Source organism: Colius striatus, chromosome 9 (genome assembly GCF_028858725.1).
Source record: "Colius striatus isolate bColStr4 chromosome 9, bColStr4.1.hap1, whole genome shotgun sequence".
In the NCBI taxonomy this organism is placed as follows: domain Eukaryota; kingdom Metazoa; phylum Chordata; class Aves; order Coliiformes; family Coliidae; genus Colius; species Colius striatus.
In genome coordinates this window covers 21,070,672-21,087,718 of record NC_084767.1, presented here as the reverse complement: position 1 = coordinate 21,087,718, position 17,047 = coordinate 21,070,672, and the positions used below count along the sequence as shown (strand labels likewise).

Below are 17,047 nucleotides of genomic sequence, written 5' to 3'. Positions count from 1 at the left end.
CTTGGGGTTTTTAAAACTTTGAGCAAACAAAAAACACCACACCTCCCAAGGCCCCCTTTTGATGACCATTGGGCCTTGAAAATATGCCTTCGTCCAGTATTTTGCAAGAGTATTGCAAATAGTAAGAGAGAGTAATCAAATGTATCAAGAGTATTTAATGGCTTCTGCATTTGGAAAGCAAGGTTTCGGGAAGTTACTTTTTCATCCTTTCTGTCCACCTGTAGTTTTACTTCCATCTGGGATGTTAGCACTTGTTTAGTCTGTAGTAAAACTCTACCTGCTTTGCCATGAAATTGCTCTCACTTCGAATTGAAAGTTTGTTACATAGCCTGAATATCTGCATAATGATATTTCTATATAGGTGGAATCTTTGCAAGCAGAAATAAAAGAGAAGATGGATGATTACAATAAATTGCTGTTAGAAAAGGAGCAAAACCACCAAGAAATTGCGGCTCGTGATAAAGAGATAGAAAAGCTGGTGGCACAGATACGAGAACTGGAGCACCGCAGTGCTGAAGTCTCGAAGACTGTACATGGCTTGGAACAGCAGCTGCAGAAAATGAAGAAAGCAGAAACGGAATTAAAACAAGTAATTTTTAAATACTTACTTAAATGGGAGTGGCAATATGCAGACAGTGTCATCAATGAGTGTATTAGAGTGTTGTTTGAGACTATCCTTGGCATGTAGCGTTGAGTTAAACTGTTGCCTTAATTAATGGCAGGTATCACAGCCACAGTTTTAAACAAACTCTGGTTTTACGAACCATTAAGCGTGTTTAATATGGAGACTGATTTTTGATGGTTGTCATGAAAATGCTTTTTGCTATCTGAAGCTATATGTCTCTGTGTGCCTTACTTAGAAATCCAAAATAAGGCAAATTCAGACTCTTTGCTTTGGTTTTTTTTGTTTTTCCAAGAAACTAATGAATTAGCTTTAAACAAGGCCAACTATAGGCACTTTAATAGCTTATCTTGAATCAATTTCGTGCAGTAGGTAAGTGCCAATGGAGCTCTGAGAATATTTGCATGTCATGTTGTTTTTCTGTAAAAATACACTCTGCGAATGGCAATTACAAGTTTTTATTGTCTCCCAAGTATGAAAAATGTAGGTATTGCAGATGATGGAGGCTAGTGCTGATAAGAAATAGGTCTTGGAAGAGTAATTTCAAATATGGAGCAGTATCTTTTTGTGAAGAATACTGAATAAACTCACAGCTAGCGTTTATCCAGCCACCATGTGTGTGGAGTAGGTCTTTGTTTTCTCCCCGTGCAGTTCCTTCAGTTGTTTAGGTTGTTGATATGTAACATTGACACTTTTGCTTAGGGCTGTTCTGGGAGAATTGCTGATCCTTTGGCTTGAGGTGCTGAAAGTGGGGCTCATTTGCGGAGTCTGCTGTCCTATGCGTTTTAGTATTGGTGAAAGAAGATGCCTCATCTGCATGGGCATGCAGAAAAAGGTTTTGCAGCGAAGGTCCATTATGAAAAACTGATTTTTGCCTGGATTGCCACTTGGTTTTGCTGGGTCACTGTAGCAACCTCAAAACATAGCAACTAGAGAGACCTAGGAGCAACTTAACTTGTGTGTGCAGAGCCATGCTGACACCATGAGCTTCACACACTCGCAGCTCTGCTGTCCTATAAATGCAGAAACATCTCAGGTAAGGCAGCCCAGTACCACAGAAATCTGCATTTGCACATTGTTACAGGAGAGGTTTTGTCAGTCATCAAGGTGATGTGGTTAATGTCTTATTTTTAGTTAGTGTAAATTATAAAAAAGGCTCTGCTGTTGCTTGGGTTTTGTTGTTAATGTGTGTCCTTTCATGTGTGGCAGCGGGATGCCTGAGCTGATTAGTATGAGTTTCATGTGAGGGCAAGGAGCGTTTTTATATTTTCCTTCAGGATCAACAAAAATATGTTTTGTGGAGTCTCGTTCTCTGGAGACATTCAAAACCTCCCTGGACAAGTTCCTGTGTAACCTACTCTAGGTGGCCCTGCTCTGGCCGGGGGATTTGTACTAGATGATCTTTCAAGGTCCCCTCCAACCCTTAAGATTGTGTTGATAGGTGAATTTCTACCCAAAAGGGTGCAGGTGATACTTTCTTAATTCTTGCATTTGGTTTTTATCCTGCCTGCATGAGTGACACAGCTTTGTACACTACGTACCTGTCCCTTTGTAATCTCCTCTCCTGTGTGCTGTGTGTGCCAGGGCCATCTCCACAGTTGGATAAAAGGCCAACGAGACTGGCTAGGGGCTGGTGGCTGAAATCAGATGGCCTTTTTAGGGTGGATGTGAAGTTTTGGTCAACTGTTTTAAGCCCCTGTTTCTGGGTATGCTCTTTTGATGTTGCCATGCAGTATTGACTTGTAGTTTATTTTTTAATTCTTTAGTTGATACTTCTTTCATTTTAAGAGCACAAGATGCTCTCCACGTACTCCTCTGTCTTAGCTCGCTTTGATTAGAGAAAAAAGGGTCACATTTCATATAATTTTTTGATAAATGTTATGTGTCTAAAATAACCCTTCTGTTGGAGGTATTGAGCTATGGGCAGTGTAAGTGTTGAATAGCAGAGACAATTACTGCCTTGGGTTTCTCATTCAGCTTTCCTTTATTGTATAAAGTACAGGTACTTATGCTTGCTGTTTGGATGGCTTCCCAAGTGAAGCTTTCCTCCTTGGACTGAGAAGCACTGTGAGAGAAGGAGTACCAAAGGAGAAGTTTTTAAAACAGTAAAACTGTTACCTGTACAGATTGCAGCTCTGACAGAAAAATAGTGCTGATGCTTCACATTCTGACTTAACATGATACATTAGTAGTAGGTTTTTGAGCTACCCAAAACTTGCTATCTCTTAAATTAAGTTTAATCTCCACCTCTTGAATTTAGCTTGCTAAATATGAGGTATTATAACAACGTTGGCAATGGTCACAAGATGATATTTAGGTTATAAATATATAAAATGCTATGTAACTGAGAAAATACAATATGTTCCTGAATGCTAAATTTTCAGAAGTTGGTAAATGTAGGTTATAATAAAGGAGTAAATACTCAAGTGAGATAAAAACATTCAGGTGTTTTGAATTCTTGTTTCTTTATAGGCCATTGGGATTATGTACTTTTTTTCTTGTAGTGGGGTTTGTCAGGGATGAAGTAGTATTCTGGCAGGGTTTTTCTGGTTAGGTGTGTATGTATATTAACAACAATTAATTCTAGTGTTAAAAAAACTCTAAATTTTCAGGATAAAGAGGCCTTGCAACAGCAACAGTATAACAACCTGCTTCAGATCTCCGCCCTGCAGTCTAAATTGGATGAGGCGAGGCACAGAGTCCCCTCAGATGACAATACTACCCCAGTGCTGAAGGAGCAGTTGCAGGCAGAGCAGGAGGCACTTCAGAGCAAAGAGAGAGAGGTAAGAGCTTTGTAAGGTACTGTACACTTCGAAGTCACTCCTGTAATGGCAGAAACATTTAGTGCGAACTTGTAACTAGAAATTTAGTTCATTAAACAACCTGTGACTGGTGGTGTAGTAAATCATAGAATCACAAAATTGTTTAACCTGGAAGAAACCTTTAAGATAGAGTCCAGCCTTTGTTCCAGCCCTAAGTGCAACACCCAACCATCTCTTAAACATCTCCAGGGACGGTGACTCCACCACCTTCCTGGGCAGCCTGTTCCAATGCCTGACAACCCTTTCAATAAAGAAATTCCTCCTCATATCCAACCTGAACTTCCCCTGGTGCTACTTGAGGCAGTTTCCTCTTGTTCTGTTGCTTGTCACTAGGGAGAATTGACCGACCCCTGTCACACTATAATTTCCTTTCAGGTAGTTGTAGAGAGCAATAAGGTCTCCCCTGAGCCTTCTTTTCTCTTGGCTAAACAGTTTCAGATTCCTCAGCTGTTCCAAATCCTTTACTAGCTTGGTAGCCCACCTCTGGATCCTCTGCAGCACCTCAATGTCCTTCTTGTAGAGAAGGGCCCAGAACTGGACACAGTATTCGAGGTGAGGCCTCACCAAAGCCGAGTACAGGGGAATGATCACCTCCCTACTCCTGCTGACAACACTGTTCCTGATACAGGCCAGGATGCCATTGGCCTTCTTGGCCACCTGGGCACATGGCTGACTCCTGTTCAGCTGGCTGTCAACCAACACTCTCAGGTCCCTTTCTGCCTGGCAGCTTTCCAGCCACTCCTCCCCAAGCCTGTAGCGCTGCTGATGGTGGTTGTGGCCCAAGTGCAGGACCTGGCACTTGGCCTTATTGGAACTCATGGCATTGGCCTTGGCCCAGCCTTCTTGCCCAGTATTTGCTATGCTTTGGTGTTAACTGACGTTTGTCTGTATTGCTTTGTTCTGTTTTGTCATCTTCTGTCCATCCATCTCCCCTCCCACCAGAAACTGTCTTGTGATGACTCACATCAGCATCTGTTGTAAACTGATTTTTCCTTTTTTTCCAATGTTGACATGAAGAAGAAAGTAGATACATTTTTTGTTTGACTTTGAGAGCAAGCAATAATTCCCGTCAGAATAGAAAGAACAATTACCCATAATTATGTCATCTGACCTTCATTTTGTGATCCAGAGATTATTAGAGTTGAGCTCTTGTGGCAGAATAAGGTGCAATGCAGTGTAACTGATAACATTGTTTAGAACTTCTATTGGATTTATACCACAGATACATACACATCCTCCTGCTACGTGTTTATGTAATATTACCTGTTATAGTATCTGTAATGCACAAACATAAAGTCCAGTTTAGGATGTGCAAAGAAGAAAAATGTGGGTGATCCTCCAGTTTATTTTATGCCATTTTTTTGAAGAGCAGTAAGGTGATAAAATCTAATTTTCTACAGAATGGAAGTTCCATGTCTCTTATGAAGTCTGATTTCAGGAGCCCCTAAGCCTTTTTAATTCCCAAAGCACCTATACCTCCCTACCCATAAAGTCAAGAGATGATAAAAGCTGTGGGTGGCCAAGTAGCTCTTTGCTCTCAGGCTTTCAAACAGCTGCAAGCAGAGAAATAGGTGGTTATTGACTCTTTCACAGGTTGAAAGAGTCAGTACTCGGGACCTTTTTGATTGCTGTGTTACCACTGCACTGCTAATTTCTGTCTTCTAAGAGGAAGGGAATGATGATTATGTTACTGCTTGTAACATCAAATGCTAACATGTCTCCTATAGCTACATTAAATTACACCAGTAGTTAATGTAGCTTTTATGAGCTTTTATGAGCCACCTTTGCAATACTTTGGTTTCACAGCTGAGGAGCTGGAACACTAGCTACTCTTTCTGTGTCTCAAGTATCTTGTTAACGATCAGAGAGTGTTATATTTTAGAATTTGCTGAAGTTACTTGCTCTCAGTAAATAAGGTGATGAATTAAGTTTTATATCTTCTGCTTAAACAAGATGACTTAATTGAATCAAATATGCATTTTCTTCTTTGTTTCAGATTGCAAGCTTGTTAGACCAACTACAACAATATAAAGATAATTTGATCAATAAAAATGATGAGATATTGCAGCTTAACTTACAGTTAGAGATGGAAAAAAATCTTAGCGCTTCCAGCATCAACCAGCTCCAGTTGGAGAATACACACCTGAAGGTAGGTTTCCTCACTCAGCTTTAGTGTGCACCAGCTAAAATTACAGACCTCCATTCTTGAGTGTTGTGGTCTCCATCTTGTGATGTTATATCAGGTGCTTGGTTTGTTTCTCTTGTCAAGGGAATATTGCATTACTCTTACAAGGCTAATACTAGTTATTATAGGAAAAAAAAAATCCCAGTACTGTGGGTTCATGCTTAGGGCGTTGTCTTCTACAGTCATTTGATTTCAGTTAAATACTTGGCTTTCTTGTAGCTCTGACAGATTATAAACTGCAGTGTTGTCATTTAGTAAACCCTGTACAGTTCTGTGTGCATTCCTGACCTCTGCAGCCATAGCAAACAAAAGTAACAAATTAAAGTGAGGAGAATATTTAAATAAAGCTCTTGGTTCTGTTTTGCCATTAGATTGGGAAGAAAGTAAGTCCTTCCTAATGAGTGCTGTTTTTTCTGATCAGGAGGATCTGACAAAACTTCATGTGAAACAAAATCCTGATTCCTCAGCTTTGTCGTTCCCACAAGCACTACTTGAAGAAAAGAATCAAGAAATCGATCACTTAAATGAGCAGATAAAGAGGCTCCAGTATGAGCTAGAGAATACCCTGGAGAATAAAGTAAGAGTACTTCCTGTATGTTAATGTTGAGGGAAGCAAGGTATACAGAATCTTATTGTAAGTGAAACCTATTTGATAACTTTTTTACAAAAGTCAAGAGTATTGTCAGTGGCTGCCATCTGAAATGTGCAGTTCTTCCTGATGTTAAATGTGTGAATTAATGCCTGCATGATTCAGAAGAAAAAAGAAATTTCAACTCCATATGCTATTATAATTCCACCTACATACAGTACTATTGAGACCTTATTCTTTTGCTCAGGTTGTGGAACACCAAAAATCTGAAATTGAAGAACTCAGATCTCTTGTTGAGCACCTTCGTGGTGACCAGGAGAGGCTGCGCAAGGACAAAGATGAAGAGGTGGAGCAACTCCATGGGGTAATCGAGAAGCTTCAAAAAGAGTTGGAGCACTTTGGACCGGTATATCATGAAGATAGTGACAACCAAGATGATCTCTACCAACATGCAGTAGAAAAGCCAGTGGAAAACCTTCAGAATGAGTTGAGGAAGGGACTGGCAGATTGTCAGGGTGATATTGATCCCAACAGAAGAAATGCATTGCTACTCTCCAAAGTAAGGGAATTGCAGGAGGAACTGGAGCTTGTCTCCACTGCTAGAGAAGCTCTGCAGCAGCAACTAGAAGAGAAGGAATCGCAGTTTAAAATGGAAGTGGAAAATATGGAGAAAAAATGCCAAAAATTAGGAGGGTCGTCAGAGCAGCAGGTTGCAGAGCTGACGTCTCTGAGAGCACAACATGATGCACTTCAGAAAGAGTACAGCCTTTTCCGATCACAGTTTTCTCAGAGAGAGGTTGAAGTGAGGATGATGACTTCTCGTGTTCAGGAACTTGTAGACACTGTGAGAGAAAGGGAAGCAAATATTCTAGAGAAAGATATGCAAATGAAGACAATGTCAGATCAAAAAGAAGCTCACACAGCCGAGTTGCAGTACTTAACGAAAAAGGCAGCAGAGCTTCAAATCGAGTTGGAAAAGAGAGATGCAAGTCAGGCTCAAGATGTTTATGGTCTTCAGTTAGAAGTTTCTAGACTTGATATCCAGGTGCAAGCACTGAATCAGAAAGTAGCAGCTTATCAGAGAGAAATCAGTGAACTCCAAGGTAGTTCTGCAAAACAGAAAGATCAAATTGAGGCATACACAAAAGAGCTTGAAGCCTTACAATTGGAAAGAGATGATCTTGTTTCAGCATTGGAGTTGTATAAATCAAAGGAGCAACGTGATCATGAAGAGACTGACCTCCTCAAGCTCCACTGTTGGAGAGAAAGAAGAGGTGAAGCCCTTAAAAAAAAAATGGAGGAATTGGAAGAACCAGAAGCAAATGCTGATCAGTCATTTCCAGTACTGGCTTCCCCTACTGATAAACTGGTATGTGGTTTGGTTTTTAATAGTATTACTTGTAAAACAGGATTCTTTTTAAAAACATGTCAGATTAAAGCTCCATAGTTTGTCCTCTTCAGTGATTTAAGAAAGGGTGAAGGTGAATATTGTGGCATAAAAATAGCTGTGGGAGGTGACTTGAAGGATCTATCCATCTTGGTGTAGTCTCTCCAGCAGCGGCTAGAGGTAGATGCGTGGAAGATCTAAGAACAGGCCAAGAATGCATGGAAACCTAATCCAGTCAGTTTCTCTGAGCTGGATATGGTTTTAGACATGAATCCCAAGGTATATATTGGGTGTAGGTGGCAAGATGTTGGCAATGAGGGAGCTGCAGGGGGATCTCAGCCCAGCTGGCACTACCCTGTGTGATGCTGGGCAAGGCTGGTTCCACTGCAGGACACGGCTCAGCCCGTGCAAGGCACTGCTGCAAAAACAGATTTAAGCAAGGGCAAAAACATTGCATGAGCAGTGAGGAGTAGGGGAAGAAAGTGTGAGAAACAGCCCATGGAAGAGACCATGGTGGAGCAGATGCCCATACTGCAGGGGAGGAAGTAGAGGAGTTTGGAATGAAGGAGCAAAGTTACACCTGGGGAAAAAGGGATGGGAGGTGAAGGTGTTTCAGTATTTAACTTATTGCTAATTAAAATATTTGGATGGCAAGAAACAAAATAAATTTTCCCCAATCAAGTCGGTTTTGTCAGTGAGAATAGTAAGGAGGTGATATTCCTCTCTTTATCTCCACCCATGAGCTGTTTCCATCTAATTTTCTCCTCCTAATGTGTTGAAGAGGGAGCATGAGAGTGTGGCCTGGTGAGCATCTGGCAGCTGGCCAAGGTCAACCTGCCACGAGCTCACAGGGCTATGCTTGCCATGATTTATAGCTGTCTTGGAGACCGACTTGAAAGTACTTCAGCATGTATTTTTTTAAGAAATCTTTATTTACTGTCAATCTCCTGTCTGCTCTGAATCTTCCCTAAAACCATTTGTTCCAGATAACCTCACATGAACTTTTTGGAACTCGGTAAGACCCAGATGACCTGTTTCTCAGGCTGGCTTACAGGGGTGATAAGTGTTGGCAAGCGAGCTTATACGAAAACTGTTTCTGAGTGTATAGACAGGGACAAAAGTTAAGTGTCAGTCCTGACTGGTAGTATGATACCAGTATGGAATTCCAAAGTAGTTGACTGATATGTTACTACCTACCTCTTTGTAGTGTGAAGGGATAATGTCTTTTTACCACCAGATAGAAATTATGGTTTGTAGGTAGAATTACTGGATATCCAAGTTAGGCAAAACAACTGAGCTTTAATATTGGCATTACTAGTGGTAAAAACCTACTTGCAGAGTTACTGTGGTGTTACCAGAATGTTTCATACTACTTTGCTGTTTTGTTTCTTAGCCCAGCAGTCACAGCAGGATGCAGTTCTTCATTTTTAGAACCTACTTAGCAGTAACAGTGGGTTTTCGTTAGCCTTTCATCTGTTGTCTTTGAGCTACACTGATGTATTTAGAACGTATCTTATTTAAATTATACTTGAATGCCATCTCTCCTTAAAGAAATTATGGGATAATTACTATCTAAAATCACTTGTTTATTTTTTAAGCATAATTTAAGTGTAGCTATGCAAAATGTTACTGGTGCTTGTATTTTTATTTGCTTAGAACTTCTAGTTTGGATTAGAGCTGTTTGCCTAGGGGATACTTTACATTCAGGGTCTGTCTCAGAAATCCTTGGGAAAAAGGGATTGGATGGGAATAGCAGGGAGTGGCCTATGCTGGATGGTGTACCTCAGACCATTGAATGTGTGTAGGCAAGGCAGCATCACAGCTTGGCTACCTGACTTCCAGTCTGATGGTTGAATGGACCATGTTGCTTATACGGATAGTGATTGTCAGATTCCTGTTTCAAGAACATAAATCACTGCTATAACCAAACACACTACATACTTTGGCACTGACTGTTGCTTTTATCTGCCTCTGTAGGCATCTCTTTCAAGTTGTAGTAGCCACATAGGGGTAGCAATAAGTTGGGAAGGTCTGTTATCAGCTTTCAGATAGAAATCACATGCAGCAACCCTGTCTGTTTGTTGTCCTGAAGAGATGTACAGGTGCTTTATCTCAGCTTAGTAATGATTATTTGAGAGAAGCTTACAATTCTAGAAGATGTTATGTGGGTTTCAGCCAGCTGCATTGTTTGTGCTGTTTGTCATGTAAGATATATACACAGTGTGATGTGTGTGCACAGCTTTAAAATCAGTTACTGTAGACACAATTTAGGAAGGTATAGAAAATATGCAATCTATATGAATGTGGAAATGGCTGGCATAAAAAGATTATTTTCCTTTGAACACAATGCAGGGAGAGTTACAGGCTACAAACACTTCACAGAATGAAGAGAATTTATTTGTAAAGATGGCATCTCATAAAGAAGAGTTTAATTCAGAATTAGGTTCAACAAAAAAGGACTCGGCATTCAGTGAAGGAAGAACTGGTAAAATTATGAAGGATATAAAGGTATGCTGGAATTTTGGGGGCACTTAAATGATTAAAAAATTGCATGTTGCATAGAAACTTAGATTTTGAAATGTTTAAATTCACATAAATATGTCAATATTAGTGCTAAAAGTATTAAAGTAGGCTGAGGAGGGTTGATCATCAAAGTTGGAGAATATTTTGAGTCAAAGTAAGTAAACTATGTCTTCAAGCATTCATTATGACAGACCTCTTCCTACAAACCTAGCTCATCCCAGTATAAAAAAAAAGGTATATTTAATTATAAATATTATATATATATAAATAATCTGTCTGAGCAAGATAATGGTCATGAGCCTGAGAGCTGGAGAAGGGGAAAAAATATCAGGATTTAAGTATCCCTGTTGTTCTGGTATGGATTAGCTACATGCTATCACACAGAACATCTTCAAAGGAAAAGAAATGGCTGCTGCTTGGAATCCTCAGACTGAAAACCCTCATGAGGTTAAGCTGAATAAGGAAGGAGAATTGGTTCAGATTGTTAACACTGAAGAGCCCTTGTGCAATAGTGAACATAATGCAAACAAGCACAGCATTAATAGAGGAGCAGAGAAACTCCCTACAGTTATTCTTTGCTTCAAAAGTGGAAAGAGTGGGAAAATTAGGAAGTGTATGAAAATGAAAGCTGGAGGAGGAGCTAAAAGGGTAAAATACATGCAGCTGGCCCAAGGCTTAAAACAGGCTAGGACTCATCAGCTACAAAAGGATTAAGAGGATGGTCTAAAATGTGAGAACAATTATTTACTGTATCTTACAATGTAAGAGGTATGGAGAATTAAATTAAATTTACATGCTGGCAGGTTTAAAATAAACTGGAAGAAACATCCTTTCAAGCAGTGGGACTTGTTGAAGCAGTTGCTCTGCAACAGCAGCTTTCCCACGGTGCCTGAGCCACACCTGCTTGTTCAAAAGAGCCTTGAGGTGATAGAACAACAGTAACTTCAGGAGGCCTTGGGAAGGGAAGAAAGCTCTTTCTATAGAAATGCTGACTAAATGAGCCCTTGTAGCCAGGCAGGCAGGGATGGATCTGCATGCTCAGTATTAAAAGTATTTAGATGCCTCTGCAGCTTCAAGGGGAACTCTAACCTTGGCCTCGGCAGCAGCCATGCCCTCACGCTATGGGAAAGGTGCTGGAGGGGTTCTGTGGCCATTCAAATACCCAAGCCCTCGGGCTCAAAAATAGCTAATTATGTGCAAGTATCATAGGCCATGAGAAAGATGGACACCAGCTGTGTCAATGCCAGCTTTGTTTCCTGGTTGGCCTCTGTCAGAGATGGTGATTGGGTAGAAAGACTCCGGGTCTGACATAATGTGTGTACTTTTACCAAGTCAGAGTTTGAGAAATGGTCTGTGCTGTTGCTGATCGGTAGAGACTTGACTTTGTTGTTGAGTGCTTGGAAAAATAAAACCAAAATGGGTAGAGTACCCCTGTGGGATGCTAAAAGGTATGAGTAGGGCCTTGACAAATGTTAGAATATAGCTTGATGGTGTGTATGGCTGCTGTGTGTCTCAGCTGATGGGATGTGTGAATCCATGTTGCTCTCGCCTCCAGTGACTAGAAATAGAGGGCTGACAGTTTCTCCTGCATGGAAATGGCAGATATAGGAATGTCTCTATACTTCTTAACCAGGTTTTTCTTGATGCCCTGTGTCAGGAGTGATGTCTTAATGTTCATGAAGTTTGTCCAGTTAGGAAAGCAACAGGTTTTGATTTCTATTTATTAGAAAGTAGGAGGATTGTCTACACATCTATAGTTCTCCTAATACAAAAGTCAGTTCTGCAGAAATACATTTGCTTACTGTACCGACTTTCTTTTTCCCCTACTGATGATGTGCTTGTTAAAAAAGTTGGTTAGCTGTCATATGAAATGTGACATCATTTACATAAAACCTGGCAATAATAATAGATGTGACTTAAATTTGAGAAGATCTTTCTAAATTCATGTTTTTCCTCTTGTAAAACCATATTTAAATTTCGTTACACAATTAATAAATGTTATTTGATTGTAGGAAAAAGATGAAGTTGTGTTTGACTTGATGTCCCACAATATAAATCCGAAAACTCAGATCAAGCAATCACAAGAAATTACCTTGGCTCAGGAACTGGAAGTGATCAAGGATCAAGGACACAAAGAGGAGCAAGATTTGAAAAAGCATTGCCAGCAAATGTTGGAAATTCATCAAACTCCTGATTCTCCAAAACACAATTTGAACGTAGGCAAAGGTGCTTCCAAAGACTTCCAGAATTTAATTGCAGGGATGGCTTCGTGGGGCTCACCCGAGATGATGAGAAAGCAAGATATAAACATGGACCTTCAACCAGCGCTTCATCTGACGCCCTTTTCAGAAGTCGAAAGCACAGATTTGGAGATGATGCACAGCAGGTCATCCATGCAAGATGATAATTCTGTATTGCTGGGATATTCTAACCTGTATGAAAATGGTGGCGATGAAGGGGCAGTGGGAGTAGGTAGAAAATCTCCAACGTTCTCTGAAAGTACCTACTCTGTTGATGATGGCCAAGATGTGGAAAAGATGATTTTGGTAAGTGGTATTTCATGTCTAATGTAATTCTAGTTAAACAGGACTGCTCAGCTTAGCTCTGTCCCCCTCACATGGTTGCTGTACCATTGGTTCCAAGTAGGAGAAACTTGCACTCCCAGAGGAGTAACTCCAGTAATGTTCTGTACATATGATTGTTAGTGCCTCTCTCACTGTCAGAGTGAGCAAACACTGTTTACCACTGCTTCTGAGAATTGAAGACAATCTTCCAAACTGAAACTGAGCAGCAAGCTGCTGATAGCAGGCTTTATGTCCTGCACTTCTATATGCTGTTGACGTGGTAAAAATATGGAGGTTACTCCTGTGCCTTCCCAAGATTTGTTGAGAGGACTCTTCAAATCGTGGTACTTTTGCAGTGACACTACATGGAATTAACTGTTAAATTAGTCATAATACTTCATGTGGAAGTAATTGAGCTAAAACCTAGAAAATGTTTTTGCTACTATGATGCTCAGTTTACTGTAACAGTTCTCCACTTAGGAATAGCTGTTGTTAGTGTTAAAGAGACTATTGCAAGATTGGAGAACACAGATTTTCTTCTTTTGTGTCTGTACGATTTCACAAGAAGATAAAGTCTGTACTTCAGAAAATGAGTATGCATGTTTGTTTAAGACTAATGAAAAGGAGAAAAAAATTGGATGGGTTGGCTTCCAAGGAGCCCCAGTGCTGCATTCATCATGGTATTTGCCATCTCTGACACTATGATCAAGCTGGCATTTGCTAAAATCTGTGCCAGTAACAACGTTCTTATAAACACAGTAAACTTTACAGCTGGATGCAGAAAACTACACTAACATGGAAAATTTTATTTCAAGCAGGTGAGAGAAACTGATAATGTAACTTTAACCCCTTCTGATTTACAAGATGATGTAAGATCAAGAGCATCTGCCGTAGATACCATGAGCAATGGATACAGCAGCAGTAAGTTCAACTTTGCAGAATCTTTTCACTGTTTGTTATCTTCAGTATAAAAATATTACAATGTTTCCTCTTTCTCCCATTTTTTTCTATGGTAGATCACATACTTGAAAGCTGTGCCTTTGTCAGTTCTTTGTTGAGAAAGATGTGTATTTGTGCTAGGGGAAATCTGCTTTTACTTTTTTACCTTTACATTCTGAACAGGAGGTGTGGGGTTTCAGTGAGTCCTGACTTAACTGCAACACTTTCTCTGCTACTAAAAGGCAACTTAACCTTTTTACTTGAGATCTCAACCATTTAACTTCAGCAAACCGTGCATTCATACTACAAGAAGAAACCATGGTTATTGTGCAAATGGTTATATTGGCTTCAAGTTCCTTCCTTCTTTGTAACACTTGTGGGGGCGGGGACTTTCTCTGTTTTCAGATACCAGCTCAGACTTGGCAGCTAAACCAAAGCAGGAGCTACAACCAGACCACCTAGATGCTAGTTTCATGGCTTATCTGCGGTACCGTGGAATGTTTCCAGATGTTATGGAATCAATGAGAGAAAATGAAATACTTTCACCACAGCTGAAGGTAATACATGCATGACTAGTTAAGCACAGTAGCAAATTAAAACAGAAAGAGTGGAAATGAAATGCTCATGTAAGGTAGAGTTAGCTGCCACCTTTACACTGCAGACTGTTCTGTAATGGTTTAAACTTCAAGTTGATTACCATTCTTGAATTGTTTTTGCATCTCTCGTGACAAATTTACTGATATGTCTTGCTTGTACTTGCTAGAATTGCTCAAGTTTTGCTAGGACAGCAGTGGTGAAGTTCCAGGATGTGGCAGTACAAGGACTAGTTGATCTGATCTACAAATTTGCCTTGGAGGCTTCACAGAAAGCTGTACAGTAAGCATAGCTAGCTGACATCATGCTCCCCTTGCCTATCCTTGGCATTCTAATAAGATAGAGAGCTGTGGAAATACCACTGCAAGGTGTGGAGGGATCTTCCAGAGTTGTTTAAGGAGTGCGAAGAATATACGGAAGACTGAGCAGTCATTGCGTACTCTAGTCAAGCAGGTTTAAGAAATTACATGCCCAGGACTCTGATTTGGTGCTGCAGCTGAAGAGCTCTCACCCATTCCAGGAATTCCAGCTGAGGAAAGGAAGAAATTCAGTGCTCTAAATCATCTCATCTATGTGGCTGGTTAGAAGTAGGTGAGTAGGTGCAGTAGGCTACAGGGAGTTTGAATACTTGAAGAAACTTGAGTAATAAGAAACTAGAAGAAATGCATTTCCTAGAAAGTGAATGCAGCCTCCTAAAAATATTTAGCAGATTATTTCAGCTTGTTCAGCAAAATAGGAGATCTGCACAATGAAGAAAGGCTGTGCAAGGGGAAGAGAAGCCTGAATTCAGACTAAAGCTGGCTTACACAAGTAACTCACAGCCTCGGCTTGAGACAGAAGGATGAACCTTTTCTCCATGTTCTGAAGTGCATCTTCAGAACAGACATGATGCTCTGGGGTTGGAGAACAAGGAGCGCATTAAATAACTGACATTATCCAGGAAAAGCCAATCATCAAAAGCTGATGCAACCACCCACTTGCATTAGAACAAATGCTACCAGAAAAGCACATAAAGTGTTTGCCAACCAGACAGCTTTTCTAGAGACATTTGCTGCCCACCGGGAGCTTGTATTCATGGCATCACAGAGGCTGCCAAGCCCAGTGAACACTGCAGATTGTCATCCACTCCGGCCGTCCCTTGTAGGGTCTAACAAAGCTGTAACAAGGCAACCTGGAACCATGAAAAGAGGTTGTATGTCCCTCGGGTCAGTGTTAAAAGGATTGGGGGCACAGGTGGTGTTCTCTGACTTCATGGTCAGAGGAAAGGGTCCAGGATGGAGGACATGCAGGTGAATATCTGGCTATGAGGCTGGTACTGTACTCAAGGTTTTGAGTTTTGTGATCATGGATCTACCTTTGAGATGCTGTCTGTTTGAGAGCTGATGGGATTCACCCAACTGACAGGTATGTCTTTGCCAATAAGACGGCCAAACCTGTAAGGAGAGCTTTAAATTAGACTTAGTGAGAGAGGAGGTGGAGTTTAGAGTAACAGAGAAGAGCCAGGGGCTGTTGCTGTCTTAGGAAGCAACAGGTAAACACCTATGAAATGCCTCAAAGGAACTGGGGCTTGTTCCTCACACAAACAGGTGAGAAACTCAACAGCCGACGCGAGGGGCCTCTTTACATGTCCACCTATCATGGGTAAAAAACCAGAAGGAGATGGAAGTCACTGTGCACGTAAAAGCTGATGTCATGGAAAATACACAACTGTAGTGAAGCAATTGATTGCTGTAAACTCTTCGGTAGAGGAGCTCAAAGTCCAAGTGGAAACTAGTAACAAGTGGTTTCCTCAAGGGTCTGTAGTGGGACCATTAGCATTTCATTTACTGACACAGCCAGTGGCACTGAGTGCACTCTCAGCAAGTTTGAGTGACATGGAACTGGGTGGTGCAGCTTACTGACTTGAGGGAAGGGATCTAGAGGCACCAGGACAGGCTGGAGGATGGGCCCATGTGAACCCCATCAGATTCAACAAGGCCAAGTGCAAGGTCCTGCACCTGGGTGAGGGCAGCCCCCATTGTCAGTGCAGGGTAGGGGATGAAAGGATTGAGAACAGCTCTGCAGGGAACTACTTGAAGGTACACGTGAATGAAAAGCTGTACATGAGCTGGTAATGTGCACTTACAGAACAGAAAGCCAGAGCAGGCCAGAGGGTTGAGGAAGGTGCCTCTTCTGCTCTGATGAGACCACACCTGCAGTGCTGCCTTCAGTGCCATGGTCCTCAGCACAAGACAGACATGGAACTGTTGGAACAGGCTTAGAGGAGCCCACAAAAACAGTCAGAGGGTTGGAACCTCCCTATGGAAAGAGGCACAAGGAGTTGGTGATGTTTAGCCTGGAGAAGAGAAGGCTCTGAGGAGACCTTATTGTGGCCTTAAAACATATAAAAGAGGTTTATAAGAAAGAGGGAGACACACTTTTTACTAGGGCCTGCAGTGACAGGAGAGGGAGCAACAGTTTTAAACTGAGAGTGGATTTAGATTGAACATGAGTAAGACGTATTTTGTGATGAGGGTGGTGAGGCACTGGCACAGGTTGCCCACAGAAGCTGTGCTTCCCCCCCATCCTGGAGGTGTTTAAAATTAGGATGGATGAAGCTTTGGGCAACCTAATCTAATGAAAGATGTCCTCATGCATGTGACAGGAAGGTGGGACTAGATGACCTTTAAAGGTCCCTTCCAACCCATTCTCTGATTCTGTACCTAAAAAATTGGATAACTCTGAAAAGCATATTTTCATTGACTTCATGGAAGAGGTAAATTTTGGTTTATTTTAAGAAATGAAGATTTCTTTTAATGTGGTTTCTTTCATGGATCATCAGT

At 41.0% G+C, this 17,047-nt stretch overlaps 1 protein-coding gene across 7 annotated transcripts in view; it reads left to right on the top strand.

The window, feature by feature from the left end:
- PCNT (pericentrin) overlaps positions 1–17,047 on the top strand; it is a 98,984-nt gene that overhangs the window by 60,917 nt on the left and 21,020 nt on the right. For 4 of the 7 annotated variants that reach the window (XM_062002263.1, XM_062002262.1, XM_062002259.1 and 1 more), the window contains 9 exons: positions 362–589; positions 3,235–3,405; positions 5,441–5,593; positions 6,051–6,206; positions 6,466–7,587; positions 9,958–10,113; positions 12,141–12,674; positions 13,508–13,613; positions 14,037–14,188. In XM_062002263.1, the coding sequence (XP_061858247.1) occupies positions 362–589; positions 3,235–3,405; positions 5,441–5,593; positions 6,051–6,206; positions 6,466–7,587; positions 9,958–10,113; positions 12,141–12,674; positions 13,508–13,613; positions 14,037–14,188 (2,778 nt within the window). The remainder of the gene's footprint in view (positions 1–361; positions 590–3,234; positions 3,406–5,440; positions 5,594–6,050; positions 6,207–6,465; positions 7,588–9,957; positions 10,114–12,140; positions 12,675–13,507; positions 13,614–14,036; positions 14,189–17,047) is intronic. The other 3 variants (XM_062002266.1, XM_062002264.1, XM_062002260.1) reach the window with 2 other exon arrangements.